Below are 16,716 nucleotides of genomic sequence, written 5' to 3' on the forward strand. Positions count from 1 at the left end.
GGGAGAGAGACAGAAAGAGAAAGAGAGAAAACAAGAGAAAGAGAGAGAGAGAGAGAGAGAGAGAGAGAGAGAAAGAGAAAAAGAAAGAGAGACAGAAAAAGAGAGAGAGAGAGAGAGAGAGAGAGAGAGAGAGAGAGAGAAAAGAGAAACGAAACGAAACGAAAAATGATCGTGGCAGTTTTAAATGATCTTAGAAGGATCTTAGAAAGATATTTGAGTTCATTCATGAAAAAAAAAAAAAAAAAAAAAAAAACGCGACGCCGGCGATTGATCAGTCACGTTAATTAACTTTCCTACAGTCGATGGCATTTACGTTATTACAGTATTATTTTACTACACGTATGTATGTGTATGTGTGTGTATTATATGTATGTATATACGTATTTGTTCCATTTCTTTTTCTATTTCTCTTTCATCCTTCATTATCTTTTCCATCTTCATGTGCGTACACTCGCTTTGAACACACTCGCGACTCTCTCCGCCAGCATTTAATTAAGTCTAATTATGCCCATACCAAAGTATCACGCCTTAACCATTAACATAATTAATATATTACACTATATAAGTTATTTACCGCGATTGAGGGGCGGTTAAATCGATTGAAACCGGGAAACATCGCTAACATAATTTCAATGTTTGCTTTAGTATATCGCGTCGAACGATCTCATTATTCGGGTATCTTTCTTCTTTTTTCTTCTCCTTTTCTTTTATATATGTGTGTGTGTGTGTGTGTGTGTGTATTCTTTTTTTTGTTTTTCATTCTCCTTTCTTTTCCTTCTTTCTCTATCGTGCGACCACCAACGAACCACTCTTCTTTGAAAACCACACCGTCAGTCTTGTTGCGTTTTGGAAGTGTATGTGGAAGAGTGGATCGCCGCATGTTCGTGCACTTTCTAGCAGATTCTTAACTCTACTAGCTGTGTGATGTATGTTTTATATATATATATATATATATATATATATATATATATAAAACCCAGGGTTAAAACGACTAAAGAACAGTCAGAGGCGCATTGAAGGCCCACATGAACTTGAAAATAACACCGATCGTTCGCAATTAATCGCCCCTTTATATATATATATACTCTGTGAACGCGTATGTATGTGTATGTATGTATGTATGTATGTATGTATGTATGTATGCTATGTGTTCCTATATGTGGCATACTTAATCTGGCCCGTAGCTTGAAACTCCTTAAACGACTCGACCGGTTTGAATGGTTCTAATCAAATACTATATTTTTTCTCTCTATTTTTTTTTTTTTGTACATAGTGAACGTTATTATTAGGAACGGTTCGAACTAATGATCGAGTCGTTTTGGATTCAGCTCGCCGATCCGGACTTGAAACGGTGATGAGACATGGACCAATCAAGCTGATCTCGAACGATTTAACAATTTTTATTTTATCGTTAATATGTATACACACAAAGCCATACGCACGTACGATGACGACGACGACGACGACGACGACGACGACGACGACGACGACGACGACGACGACGACGACGACGACGACGACGACGACGACGACGACGACGACGACGACGACGACGACGACGACGACGACGACGACGACGACGACGACGACGACGACGACGAAAACGACGACGACGACGACGACGACGACGACGACGACGACGACGAGGACAACAACGCAGACAACACAACTTGACGGTCCACATCGCACCCGTTGATGATATACACAATTGCTGCGTAACGTGTATCTTTCTTTCTTTTTTTTTCTATTTTTGTTGTTCTTAAATTATATAGAAATTATGCACATAAAAGTACGTACACGTTCGCAGAGGACCGAGTTGTTATTATTAATTAATAATTAATAATTAAGTGCAAGCTGTTACGACTTTGTCCTGCTGTGCCTGTCGCGTATCTCTTTTTCTTTTTCTTTTTTTTTTCTTTCTTTCTCTTTTTTTTTTCTTTTTTATATATATATATATATATATATATATATATACAAAAGGTACCGTGCAACCAACGTTTACTTCGTATACTCGAGAATATTATTCTATCGATATACTAATTACTATAAAGGGATGCGTCGATGCAAACAAATAAGCATCTCTATTGTTTACGATCTTTCATATCTACAAATCTATTCGAATTGGCAAGGTAATTATTAATTTATAAGGACGCATCATTATAAAAGGGAAATAAACTAGCAACGAACAAAAGGCTAATGCCTTTAATTATTACTTTTCAGATCTTACAAGACGGATGCTGATGAAATCAAATCAAATTTGAAAAATTCATCCTGACTGATAGACGACACAGCAGGATCTTTAAAATCGTTTTTATTGTAATTACCAGGGAATTCGGAGATACCATAGGATATGCTGTAGGAGTTTGTACGCATGCACTATCCCAACAGGAAGGAAGACACGTGGCAATGTGCGGGAATATTAATAAGGTTTCCGTCAATCCGAACTCCATGCAAAGTTACTGTCTTGAAATCTCAGCAATTTATCAGGCAGCTCCAGTTTCGACCTCTTCACTGAAGCGGATACTCTTGATGCTAAGAATTCATTAACATAGAATTTTTAATAAGCAGACAATCAAAAAGTAAGCGGATGATTGATAATAATAAATAATTAGCGTGCTAGTTAAATTTAACGAAAGGAACCTGTGCAGAAATTTATATGTGCGTGCAACTAGTATAAAAAGCCGACTTGTCAAAATTGACTTTTTTCTTTGTTATTTGTTTGTTTGTTCTCTTTCTTTCTTTCTTTCTTTCTTTCTTTCTTTCTTTTCTTTTTTCCTTTTCCTCCCTTATAAACTTTTGTTACAATTTTAGTTCCATTGATGTTCCTCGATTTAATTATATTTTTGATATGATATTAGTTTATTGGAAAGATCATTGACGTTACGAACATCGATGGAATTTCGTACGTAAATCAATACAAGTGCAGTTAGTCTACTACGAATTTGGAAATTTTAGAGAGTTATCGAACGAAAACGATACTGGAGTGTGCGAGTCTCACGATTAATAATACATGCGTGCAACAGTGCTAAAAACAATAGGAAGGTTTTGGCTATACCTGATTAGATAAGAACACCTACATACGTGTGTTTTCTCTCGGACAAAGAAGTTAACATTTAAAGGCACTCGTAAAAAATAATTTAATAATAATTAATTCTTTGATTACGGCAGAGGTGAGTCTCTTAATCACTCGAGCAGCCACTTAAAAAGCCCACACGATCATGGGACATCTTTAAAGGTACGGTCTGTGTATGTGTATATATATATATGTGATGCGGACTGGTGGGCCTTGGCGACGTATCTTTTTTCTTTTTTTTTTTTTGGTTTTTTGTTTTTTGTTTTTTTTTTGTTTTTTTAATGGTTGTACTAACACCATGCACAACAGTCAAACTCGTTAAAATCTCACTTAAACGCACTTTGTTAATAACTTATCTTGACCTTCCCGCACCGTGGAGGGAAGAACTTTAGTTAAATGCATTTGCAAGTCCAAGAACTCAGTTATAAATGCTTTCCATAGGAAAAACATCGTTCGCTACACTAATCTTTGTTCACGGATGTTCTATATGGGACAAATATGCAATAGTCCAAAGAACACAGCCCACATTAGAACGATCCAATGCACGGTGTAAATTGGATTCTCACCATCTGTGATCTTTCTGGCAACGAACTTCAGGGTTTCGTCTAGAAGTACCACTGGAATGGAAAACTTCATAACGGTAACCCATTCTTCACCCGTTAAGGGAGTCACTTGGAATACGGACTGAAATAAACGCAACACGTAATTAACACTATGTAGTAGTGATCGATAAATCGGTTAATTATTTATATCATAAATTATTATTACCGAAAGGACGTCGACGTAAAGAATGACAAAGTGGAGTGTGAAGGAAAGAGCCATGGAGGCGATGAGCCACATGTTGGACCAAGGCGGCATCGTGATGAGTGATTGATTCTCCGATAAGCTAAGAGATCGCCACAAGAAATTCGTATGTCACGTAATGAGTTTAACTTATTGGCTGATCGAAGACAAAAGAAAAATAGAATGACGAGTTTACCTATTCATAGCGTTCAACATTTCAATGGTTACTAGTACCGATAGAGCCATGGTCATTGGATGAGGATCGGAAAAGATCTTGCAGTTAATGCCTTTGAACTCGTCCCCACCACCGATGCAAGCCAAGTGATGAGTCTAAATTCGATTTGAAGAATTTTTTTTTTTTTTTGGTCAAAACGGGCCGTACGGTAAACCTTGACGTTATTTAACGTGACGCTATTTACCAATTGATAATAATTCATTTGTGGTCCATGCGGACTATACAAGAACCACCACGCGGCCGATCCTACGGTAGCAGCACCTACGTATCCACCAATGGCCAAGTATCGGAAAAATAGCCAACCAGAAATAAGAGATTCGTCGGCTTTGCGGGGAGGCTACATTTACACGAAGTATTGATTAATCGAATGTACAATTGTTAATCATTATTTAACCATGCTTTTCGTCGTCGTTATTTTACCTTATCCATGATATCCAAATCGGGTGGATTAAAACCAAGAGCGGTGGCTGGAAGACCATCAGTGACCAAGTTGACCCAGAGAAGTTGAACCGGGATCAAAGCTTCGGGAAGACCAAGAGCGGCCGTCAAGAATATACTGGAAATTACCAAATATTTTTAAGAAATATAATATTTTTATTTCGACGATCGCTTACTAAGGAAAACCTTACCTTACGACTTCACCGATATTAGAAGAGATGAGATAACGAATGAACTGCTTCATGTTGTTGTAAATGGCCCGACCTTCTTCAACGGCGGCAACGATAGATGAGAAATTGTCGTCGGCCAATACCATCTCGGAAGCTGACTTTGCTACAGCCGTTCCAGAACCCATAGCAATACCGATTTCAGCTTTCTTTAAAGCAGGAGCGTCGTTTACACCATCGCCGGTCTGTAAAAGATAATACGTAATGCGTATTATTAAAATACTCATCGTTAACTTGAAAGAGGATTCATGTAAATCTAAAGTCCTTACCATAGCCGAGATCTCGTTCATGCTTTGCAAGTACTCAACGATCTTCGATTTGTGAGCTGGTTCTACGCGCGAGAACAGTCTGGCTCTCGAGCATGCCGATTTCTGTTCGGCTGGCGATAAATCGTCGAATTCACGTCCAGAATAAGATTTTCCTGTGGTGTCCTCCTCTTCGGTGAAAACGCCGATTCGTCGGCAAATGGCTTCCGCGGTAGCTTTGTTGTCACCAGTGATAACGATAACACGGATACCAGCAGCACGACACCTGACAATGGAGTCAAATACTTCCTTACGTGGTGGATCCAACATACCAACGACACCGACGAACGTAAGATCCTTCTCGTAAGTATAAAACTTTGTAGAGTCGCCCAAATCCATTTCGTCGGGTTTCATCGGATGATCGGCCGTAGCCAGTGCGAGACAACGCAAGGTATCTCGTCCGGTTCCATATTGTCTCGTCAGATCCAAGATACGATTTTTCAAAGTCGAGGTAAGAGGAACCTTTTGTGTACCAACGCGTGCATGCGTGCATCTATCCAATACGCCTTCGGGTGCACCCTTAACAAAGAGTTTCGGTCCGGTTCCAAGTTTGCTAGGTTTCAATGGTACGCAATACGAGGACATGGATTTACGATCTCGAGAAAATTCCAAGGTGAACTCCTTCTTCCATTTCGTTTCGATATCTTGCCTGACGACTATGGCCGCGTTACGACGATCGAGTCCACTCTTCGACACACCGTAAGGATTGACTTTTTCGGCCAAAACGATCAGAGCGGTTTCCGTAGCCTCGCCAACCTTCTCGAAAGCTTGCTTGAATTCGTTAAAGTCAATGGCCGAGTCGTTACACATGATACAGATCGTACCGATCTCGTGAAGAGTCTCGTAATCCTGTCCTTTTATCTTTTGTCCTCTGAGGAACATATCACCGATGGGTTCGTAAGTCGATCCAGTAATCTCGAACTCGTGGAACGAGCTATCGTTGCCCTCGATCTTATCAAAAATGAACATTCTGAAAGGATAATTAACAGCGCGATTAATCGATCAATTAAATAGAAGATCTTTCGGGAAGATCGTAAAAATTATATTTTACCGGCTAACGGACATCTGATTGGTAGTCAACGTTCCAGTCTTGTCGGAGCAAATAACGGAAGTACAACCAAGAGTTTCGACAGAAGGCAACGATCGTACAATGGCATTCTTCTTAGCCATACGCCTGGTACCCAAAGCTAAACAAGTCGTGATAACAGCTGGTAAACCTTCAGGAATGGCAGCGACAGCCAAAGCGACGGCGATTTTGAAGTAGTAGATGGCACCCTTGATCCAGGATCCACCGTGAGCAGGATCGTTAAAGTGACCGATGTTGATAGCCCACACAGCAACGCAGATTACGGAAATGACCTTTGACAATTGTTCACCGAACTCGTCGAGTTTCTGTTGAAGGGGTGTCTTTATTTCCTCAGTCTCAGACATCTCAGTACGGATTTTACCAATAGCAGTATTTAAACCGGTTCCAATGACAACGCCACGTGCTTTACCAGCAGCTACATTGGTACCAGAGAACAAAATGTTTTTCTTGTCCTGATAAAAGAAACAAAGAATACCGTGGTGTTTCAAAAATTGTTTATAAAGTTTCCTTCGAACTCGAGAAATAAATCAAACGTTTGTCTCGTTCGAACGAACCTGATTGACGGCGCGTGGATCGGGAACAGGATCCGTATGCTTGATAACAGATACTGATTCACCAGTCAGGATAGATTGATCGATCCTGAGGGTGGTCGAGAAGATTTTGCTAAGACGAATATCAGCTGGGATCTTATCACCGACAGACACCTCAACGATGTCTCCGGGAACGATCTCTTTCGCTCGAATCCTTTGTACGCCAGCCTTGTCACCCCGTACGACCTTACCCATTTCGGGTTCATACTCCTTCAACGCCTCGATCGCCGATTCGGCGTTACGCTCTTGCCACACACCGACCACGGCATTGGCGATTAGAATGAGCAAAATGACGAAGGGCTCGACGAAGGCCGTGAACGCATCCTCGTGCTCCTCAAATAAAGCTAGTACCTGATCGAAATATATGATTGCTATATAGAGTAAACCTCTTCCATGGTCTTGCATATGAAAATAACGAAGTTTCATGGCTACGTAAAATCGATGATGTATATTTTTAAATTCACCGATACTAGATATATTTATAGAAATCTCTACTACGGAGTAATCGTAAATGTATGTGCCAACCTGATAAACCAAACTCTTGTATATACATACATACGTATATACGATCATCGTAACGCACGATTAAAAGTCTATATCTTTTCTTTTTTTTCTTTTTTTTTTTTTTTTTTTGATTTCTTTTATGTAATTAATTTGAAACGGGTTATCTATGTATCCGTGTAAACAATTAATAAATATTTACAATATTACAGGCGTTTAAACCGATAATATTTACAACGATCGGTCGTTCGTTGCATTTCTCATTTTTCGTCAGTTGTTCGTTGCCTTTAATAAATGTGATCTTTCTAAATATTCGATGACTAGGATCTTTTATGGTCGATTAGCACGCTATGCATTTCATTTTCCGTCTCTATTGTTCTACCATAACAATTTTAACGTTACTCCGTGTAATATAAATCTAAGCGTTACGACGTTACCGTTCTATTTCATTTCAATCCACCGAGATTCGTCATTGAAGGATTCTATCGTCTCTGATACAAATCACGTTAATAGAAACTAATACCGAAGAATTTAGACGGCTTATTTGTTAAACGTATGAATCGACATTACAAAATTTTTATACTCATTCTTTCCAACTGTATACGTACAAAAGAGATAATAGCGGCTAATAATAGAATCTTAACTAGGAGGTCGTCGAATTGTTCCAATACGAGTTGCCAGATGGATTTACCTGAAAATTTCAAAGAGGACATGTTTTATTCGACTAGATCATATGCAAATGACGATCGATGAAATTTATCGTTTTATTCGCGAACATAAAAGAAAATTTTTTTTTTTTTTTTTTCGAGGAAAAGAAGCTAGAAGAAGAGAGGAGAGGACAACAAAAATATGATCGATTCGACATCGAAGATCGGCATCGAAGACATAAACAAACTGAATTAGGTTCAACCAGAACTGCGAATTTGTAGAGGTTGTTAGTTGGTTCTGTTGCATCGTACGCAATGACGATGTGTAATTACGCGTACGGACTCGAGTGGAACATGTCGCGTGCATTCGCATAATGTAAGCAGAGACCTGTGTTCGACGACGACGACGACGACGACGACAACGACGATACTATGACGATATATGTATATATCTACATATATATGTGTGTGTGTGTATGTATATATATATATATATATATACACACATATCGTATATATTTCCAGTAAACACGCATCGTTACATATGTGTGAACATGTATACGTCTTCGTATGCAATAGACGGACGTATACTTACACGTATACGAAGAGAGAGAGAGAGAGAGAGAGAGAGAGAGACATATGGATTAATACATTCATTAGGTAAAGCATACGCATACGTCGTCAGCTCGTAATGCATTCGAAGCTTACGAACCTGAAGGACCGTATACGGCCGAAGGCTGTTCCAGTTCGATAACGACGCGTTCCATCACCCACATGTGTCTCGAAATTCATCTCCCCTCCACCCTTAACCACCCCTCTGACAGACGTTTTCAACCACGTGCTGCAACTCGAGCGCAATATAAACTCGACGTATCAACGAAGAGAGAGAGAGAGAGAGAGAGAGAGAGAGAGAGAGAGAGAGAGAGAGAGAGAGAGAGAGAGAGAGAGAGAGAGAGAGAGAGAGAGAGAGAGAGGTAGTGACGTTAGCTCTCTTTGATCTTTACAAATTCATTGACCTTGACATTTCCTTCTCGATATCCTTTGTTTGTTTGTTTGTTATTTGTTTTCTCCAATATCACGTGAAAACAAACCACAATGTTTCATCAATTTGCTTTTTTCATTCGTCTATATTATGCACCCATGCGTATGATCATAATGATGATTACTTAGACTTTTGTTATACCAAACAGAGACACGTTATGCACGTGGAAAAAACATTACGATGATGTAATAACTATCGATTCCGCGAATACATATGTATGTCTTTTCATTTTTCGCTCGGATCTTTGATCTATATGATTATACGTGCATACATAAATTAAGTACGTAAGTAAGTATGTATGTAGATTTTTATATAGATAAGATATAATATTAAATTATAAAAAGCGTTGATAAGATCTCTTTGATAAATTAGAATTAAGATATAAAAGTAAATGATCGATATCTTTAATCAATTTCATTGACCTTGCTCACTTATGTTAATAATAACGTCGACAAATTTCTTTTTTCTTTTCTTTTTTTTTTTTTTTCTATAATATCTTAAATGAAATCGATAAGAATGTGAATAATCACGAAGCCTCAATTTCGCGCTTGCCGTAACCTCGAAGAGAACCTACGACTGCCCGGATCCGGCATTACGAGTTTCCTCGTGTGTATTCCGTGCGTCATAATTGACCAACAACAGAATATGAACTTCGGCGACGTCAGTAAATTGCGTCAGAGTAGGATCGGCAATGTTTCTTTTTTTCTTTTTATTCTTTTCTCTCTACTCGTACTCTACCGCGTGTGTAAACGAAGAAGATTCTCTCTCTCTCTCTCTCTCTCTCTCTCTCTCTCTCTCTCTCTCTCTCTCTCTCTCTCTCTCTGTCTGTCTCTCTCTCTCATTTTTTTTTCTTGAAGATAGACAACACGATCGCTAAGATCAGTTTCAGAGTTTTTAACAACTCGCTTGTCACGAGTTAACACGTCGTCGTCGTATACGTTTTCTCACTCGCATGATTTTTCAACGTAATATTATAACTAGTAGCTTCTTCGTGAAATTATGAATCGAATATTTTTTCTCCATTTTTCTCTCTCTCTCTCTTTTTTTTTTTTCTTTTTATTTTTCTCAACGAGATACTTAATAGTTCGATGTGCCGGATCTATCTTCTTTCAACGAGATATCCACTTATTAACTTTTTTAAGAGGATGAAAAATCTAATCGCCTTCCACGAATTTTTTATCCATTTATTTCGTTAAATCCCGAGAAAAAACGAGTACCTCTTTTCGATGATCGCGAATCTATTCCTAAATATACGACCATTTTTTTTCTTCCGAGTATTTTTCTTTTCTTTTTTTTTTTTTTGTTTTCTTTTCTTTCTTCAAATATTTCATTTACGTAAAAACGAATCATAAACTTTTCATATAGCTATTAATAAAGATATATGACCCACGATGCCGATTCGATATCAGTTAAATTTTAACCTTTCACTAATATTTACGTTCTAATGGAAAATATGTAAGGGGACTTACCCTCCTCGGCTGGCAATTCTGAAACAGAAATAAAATATTCAGTTAATAAGTCGTTTAAAAGACTTTCGAGTTAATTAAACGAGCAACGTCAGTTTCTGTTTACGCAATCAGAAACCATTACCATCAGTGAAGAGCTGAGAATCTAAAACATCCCCTTTAAGGTGGCCCACTTGCCGCGAGAGATTGCCCGGGAACCGAGTAAGAAACCCGTGAATGGTGTAATTTTTGCAGCACGGAAATATACTAAGAAAGGAATTCGAAAACGTTTCGTATTTGACGCCAGTCGAGAAAACTCGCGAAGAAAAGAAGAAAAAAAAAAGAAAAAAAAAAGAAAAGAGGAAAGAAAAGAAAATTACTATGGTTGTGTCAGCCATCTCATAAATTAAAAACGAGTATCAGTCACGCTTCGCAATTTTGTTGGATCTTTCCTTTTTCTTTTTTATTTTTCTTTTCTTTTCTTTTCTTTTTGTATCTTCTCTCGAAAATATCGTAGAAACGAACAATTTATATTCGTTCGTGGACGATAACGAGAGAATTAATATAATCGATCCTATTAGGAAAATTTCTATGTTTAAACACTTCAAGGACAAGTTAGCTCACGTTTATCGCCTCACGGAATAATTTTTTATTTATCAAGATCATGGAAATATTTGCAAAAATTTTGCGGAACGTTTATTTTTTACTACAATATTATCACGCCGTTCCTGATCTTGACGTCAAAATATTTCAAATAAAAAGGTACTAAATCAAACCTATGTGTATATACATATATATGTATGTATGTATGTATGTATGTATGTATGTATGTATGTATGTATGTATGTATGTATATATGTATGTATATATGTATGTATATATGTACACATATATATGTACATCAGTATATCTTCGAAAAGATAAAAATATAGAAAATTTAAGATTCAATTCGAGACTACAAAAATACACTAATATTAGATAAATCCAGTAACCATCTTGTTTTCTTAACCTAAGACGAATAATATTTCGAGAGAACGAAAAAAGAGAATTAGAGAGAGAAAAAAACGAGAGAAAGAGAAAGAGAAACGTAATAAATAAATTCAATATACGTAAAGACATATATTTCAAGAAGTATAACGATCATCGATACGTTAGAAAAACGTATCTCTAACAACGTACATAAGTGTGATTATATTCTTTTATAACCCATACAAGCTTACGAAGAAAAACGTATATAAAAACGTAATACAGACACTTATACACGTAGAAAGGACATAGGTTTTCCTTGAATGGTCGAGGATTGACGTGCACGATCGAGCACGTGTTTATAACGCGCATTGTTACTTTAGAACGCTCTACCTTAGAGGAAAATACGTCTAACGCTTTTCCTTCGGCTTATTAAGCCCGAAGGATAACGAGATTAATGGAACGCGTCGGAAAAGGAAGAAGAGGATCGCTTTATCGATATTTCTTTTATACGTTGGTATGTACGTATATACATAGGTGCATCATAAACGTTAGTAATAAATACTAACTCGCAAATGTACGAGGAACATTTATTTCGTAACGAAAAATTCCATTTCGTTTCGGTGAACGATCGTAAAATATACACACACGCACAATACACATACACGTAAAAAAAAAAAAAAAAGAAAGAAACAGGCAAAGCGATCATCCAGAAAGAGAGAGAAAGAAAGAGAGAGATACGAAGGTAATAATGACAATATTAACAGTAGATATTTTTATCGGCTACCCTACCAACGTTTCTTTACTTCTATAGCGCTTCTATCTACGTGGGCAGATTATAAAAACTTCATAGCCGTCTTATAAACACACTCGCGCGCGAACACATACACACATATACATAAATACACACGTATATATGTAAGTTTATACGTCCTTGCGACGTTTAACAACAAGAAATATCTATTAATCTTAAAAAGAAATCTTATTGTTAACTCGAACGCGATGTTACAAGTTTTCTCACAACTAATAGACAATAACTTGTTTTAGAGAGAAGAATGAATTTAAACTATCATGTTATAATAAAATATAGAAAAAAAGAGAAAAAAAAGAGGAAAAAAAGAGAAAGAAGAAACAGGAAAAAATAGAAACACTCTCGTCGTAGCTGATTCGTTCAAACTTTTCGACTTTCCTCGTCGATATCCACAGAGAATGAACGATATCCGGTCGTGGATAGACGATGCTTATTCGATTATTCGAATTCGACAAATCCTGTGAATCCGATCGAGTATCCTATATATACATATACATATGCATAGACATATATACATACATACACACGTATATGGATATATATATATATATGTGAATAGAAGCATAAAAGTTAACCGGGCTGTGGACGGATTCTTTACGGAAATATTCATACGTACATTTCATATATATATATATATATATATATATATATATATATATATATATTATGTATACACATACATACACACACACAACACATATGTACGTATATATATATATGTATATGTATATTATATATGTATATATGCGAGTGTGTATCGGTATGTGTATGTGTAAAAGCACAAGAGTTAGCCGGGCTGTGGATGGATTCGTTACGGAAAGCATCGATCGGTATTCACGTACACAACAATGATATACAACACGTTAACACGCTATATTATATAGAAAGAGTTCGTACGTAACTGTGTATGTTGCGTGGGTAGAAAAGTGCGAGCTTTCTCGCGAGTAAAACTCATGGAAGAATTCTCCTGCTTATATACGACATCAGTCATCGTACAACGAGTCATCGTATGATACGATCCTGTTCGTTAAGAGTTCGTGTGTTGTTTTAACAACCTCAAAGGCTCTTCTACTACCTTCTTACTACCTTTTTCATTTACATTTTCCAAGAAACTAACGATGATAGCGTAAGTTATTTGCATGCTCGGTTCTATACCTATTTTTTTTTTTTTTTCAATAGCTACTTAACTATGACTTTCTGTTTTCTTTATATATATATATATATATATATATATATATATATATAAAATGTTCTTCAACGATTTCCGCGTTAACTCGATCAACAACGAAGCTTCTTAGTACTTTTTTTTTTTTCTTTTAAAGTATTAAAAGCTTTAGGCTTCGATCGTTTCGTGTTTGTAACTTCAACGACGTGGAGAACATTGACTTTTCTTTTTCTTTCACTTCGGAAAGTTGACTCGTAAAGGAACATTCATTTCGATTTAAATCGAATATAAAGGTAATCTTGATAAGAATATAATAACGAAATGAAAGAATTAAAAAAGAAAGGCGAAAAACAAGTAATATTTCGGACGAAATTATGCAATTAGATTTAATTAAAGAAACAAATGAACAAACAAAAGTAAATAAATAAATAAATAAATAAATGAATGAATGAATGAATAAATGAATGAAAAAGGATGCAGGAAAATCATTAAGCAAATGGCGCTCCACCTTGCAATCTTAAAGAGCGACCTTAAATCGAGTTAACCTCGTTCAGCGCGTTAACTCTTAACGCAATTCCAGCATCCACGCGTTACTAGGATTGATTAGTACATATATACATACATACATACATACATACATATATATATAATGTACATACATATGTATGTGTGTCGCCTGCTTCTATATTAGATTCGTATATAACGCGAATATGAACTATTATAACAGAACGAATATAAATGTGTGTATGTATGTATGTATTTAGTGTATATGTATATATATATATATAATATCTGTGTGCACATTCGATGAGTTAATTGGCTTAGATTCGTGTGCAAATCCTTGGACGGAAGTAACTTGGATCATTCAGAAAATTGTCGAGCGAGCATTTCTTCGACGATTAAAAGTTTTAAAATTTAAACGACCAATAATACTCGTAAAGGCGATAATAAAAATTGATCTGTCTTAAATATTTTTTTTTATTTCCAAACGATTAGACCGCAAGTAATTTAATTATTGTATATCTATTATATGTTACAGTATAATTATTATAATCTATTATTATATACTTTTCATGTGTTTGTGTTTAGTAGATAGGACTAAGAAAACAGTTTTACTTTGATCGTTTTATATTTTTTCCTAAATATGTCGAAGAAAAAAAGAAAAAGAAGAAATATTGTCTTTTTTTAAAGGGAAAGAAGGCAAACCGTTTCAAAAAAAAATAAGACATTGTAAATGTAAAATAGGAGTTTTTTTCGTGATATCCACGATATTTCTTATTTTATGTTTTATTTGTTCATGTTGTTTTATTTTTTTCAAAACACACCATTTTGAAATCGGAAATCGTATCGAACTGAAATTAATTGTGAAAGTTCGTAGCAATTGACCTAATTGTCGGTATATATTTCTGATCAATCCATTCAGCCCATTTAGATGATAGATTGGAACATTCACATACGTATACACATACATATACATTTATTGTACATATAGATAGATATATTCATTCATGCATATATTCATATATATATATATATAAATATATACAAATATGTATATACTAATATATAATATATATATATATTCATTCATGAATACATACATACATATATATATATATAAATATAATATATATATATATAACGTACAAATCCAAAAGAATTATTGGATACCTCAATTTGAAAAATAATTGTCTGTTATACTTTTCGATATATCGAGAGCAGAAGGAACTCACTGTGATCGTGTTAACAAGCGGAAGAGGACATTGGACTTTAATCATCGGAATAGAAAACGATCGGAACAAATGCCATTGGCTGGTTTACTGTGGCAAAGGTCGCATGCACAACGACGTCTTCTTCCTACAGAACATTCTCTCTCTCCCTCTTTCTCCCCCCCCCCTCTCTTTCTCTCTTTCTCTTTATTTCTGCATCTCATGCACAATACTCTAATTGTAAGAGCAATGAGCCCGTGAATGAGGAGAAAGGAAAGAAGAGAAAAGGTGTAGTGGATTGATTAGTCAGTGAAAAAAGACACGTAAAGTTGCCTAATGCCAAGGTAAAGAACGAATTTGAATAGATTAACGATACAAATTCATGTAATTAAATAAAACGGAGAATTAGAAAAGAAGTAATTTCTGTTTTCTTTTCCCTTTTTTAAGAAAAAGTAAATAAATAAATAAATAAATAAAGCATCTTTCGATTGAAAATTATAATATTTACAATTCACTAATTGAATTTATTCAAAACGATGTTAATTTATTTAGCTGTTCGTTAACTATTCGAATAAATTAAACGGAAAACTCGTTCTCGATATATTTCTTTCCTGAATCATAATTTTCCATCGAAAACTCGTATGTAAAAGTAAAGAAAAATACGTCAAGGTCTATAGTCCCCTTTTGAATTCTTATCGGTGCTTATCGACAAGCAGTTTTCAAATAAAAATCTCGAATGGATTCTCAAGTTCTTTTTTCTTCTTTCAAAGAAATATCAAAGGTAAGAAAAGTTCCTCAATTAACTCTCGTTTCGTTCACGTGTAAAAGTCGGTAAAGGCTCGATTTATTTATCGCAAATTTAAACCACGTCGAGGCGATTCAAAATTTCGTGGAAAAGTACTTTCTGAAAAAAATAAAGAAAAGAAAAAAAAAACGCGAAGTATCTGTGGAAAATAAACGAAGTAATTTCTTGTATTTGTTTTATCTTTTTCTTTCTTCTGTTGTTTTTTTTTTTCTTTTTTTTACTTCCTCTTTTTGAGAATTAGAAAAGCGAAAGGAAAAATTTTCGACCGCAGAAACACGAATTGTGTGAGTACCTATAACTTTTATTTCTTTTCGGCAACGTTATTACAGGTTTCACCTGTTAAATGAAACAAACTAACTACGAAATAAAAAGATCGAAGACTAACATAACGCTATTACACACTTAACATCGAAAGGTGTTCAAACGTTTCAAGGTCAAATTTCTACACCGTTAGATCTATCGAACGTAAATAGAACTCGTAATCGTTAAACTCTATTCAAGTCCTGTAAAATAATTTCCATAAGATAATTTGAGCTGTTAAAACGATGAACGAACGAGCAACAAACTTTTCTCATTCGAAAAAGAATACTTCTTTCGCGATAATAAATCATCACGACTAATCTTAGACGTACGATTGAAACGTCGAATCTTTTTCATCTTCTTCTTTCTTCTTCTTCTTCTTCGTTTTCTTTTTCATTTTATTTTTCTTTTCGTTTAAACAATAGATTCATAGCTTCTCGAAAAACGTTCTCGAATAATCGTAAACTTGGCATCGTTTCAATCGAATATCTGTTGCGAATAAAGGTGCATAAACCTTCTCTCTCTTTCTCTCTCTCTCTCTCTCTCTCTCTCTCTCTCTCTCTTTCTCTCTAAATATCATTCGAAGA

The 16,716-nt window shown here is 35.7% G+C and overlaps 1 protein-coding gene across 4 annotated transcripts in view; it reads right to left on the bottom strand.

The window, feature by feature from the left end:
* LOC122628011 (calcium-transporting ATPase sarcoplasmic/endoplasmic reticulum type) overlaps positions 1–16,716 on the bottom strand; it is a 30,274-nt gene that overhangs the window by 4,282 nt on the left and 9,276 nt on the right. For 3 of the 4 annotated variants that reach the window (XM_043809790.1, XM_043809791.1, XM_043809792.1), the window contains exons 3-14: positions 10,398–10,415; positions 7,848–7,930; positions 6,703–7,089; positions 6,113–6,600; positions 5,026–6,031; positions 4,721–4,941; positions 4,512–4,647; positions 4,276–4,428; positions 4,053–4,186; positions 3,842–3,959; positions 3,640–3,757; positions 1,961–2,532 (exon numbers count right to left, since the gene is read on the bottom strand). In XM_043809790.1, coding sequence (XP_043665725.1) covers positions 2,435–2,532; positions 3,640–3,757; positions 3,842–3,959; positions 4,053–4,186; positions 4,276–4,428; positions 4,512–4,647; positions 4,721–4,941; positions 5,026–6,031; positions 6,113–6,600; positions 6,703–7,089; positions 7,848–7,930; positions 10,398–10,415 — 2,960 coding nt within the window. In that variant the 3' untranslated portion in view covers positions 1,961–2,434. Of the gene's footprint in view, positions 1–1,960; positions 2,533–3,639; positions 3,758–3,841; positions 3,960–4,052; positions 4,187–4,275; positions 4,429–4,511; positions 4,648–4,720; positions 4,942–5,025; positions 6,032–6,112; positions 6,601–6,702; positions 7,090–7,847; positions 7,931–10,397; positions 10,416–16,716 lie in introns of those variants that run through there. The other variant, XM_043809793.1, reaches the window with a different exon arrangement.

The sequence above is a fragment of the Vespula pensylvanica genome, chromosome 3, assembly GCF_014466175.1.
Source record: "Vespula pensylvanica isolate Volc-1 chromosome 3, ASM1446617v1, whole genome shotgun sequence".
Classification (NCBI taxonomy): Eukaryota; Metazoa; Arthropoda; class Insecta; order Hymenoptera; family Vespidae; genus Vespula; species Vespula pensylvanica.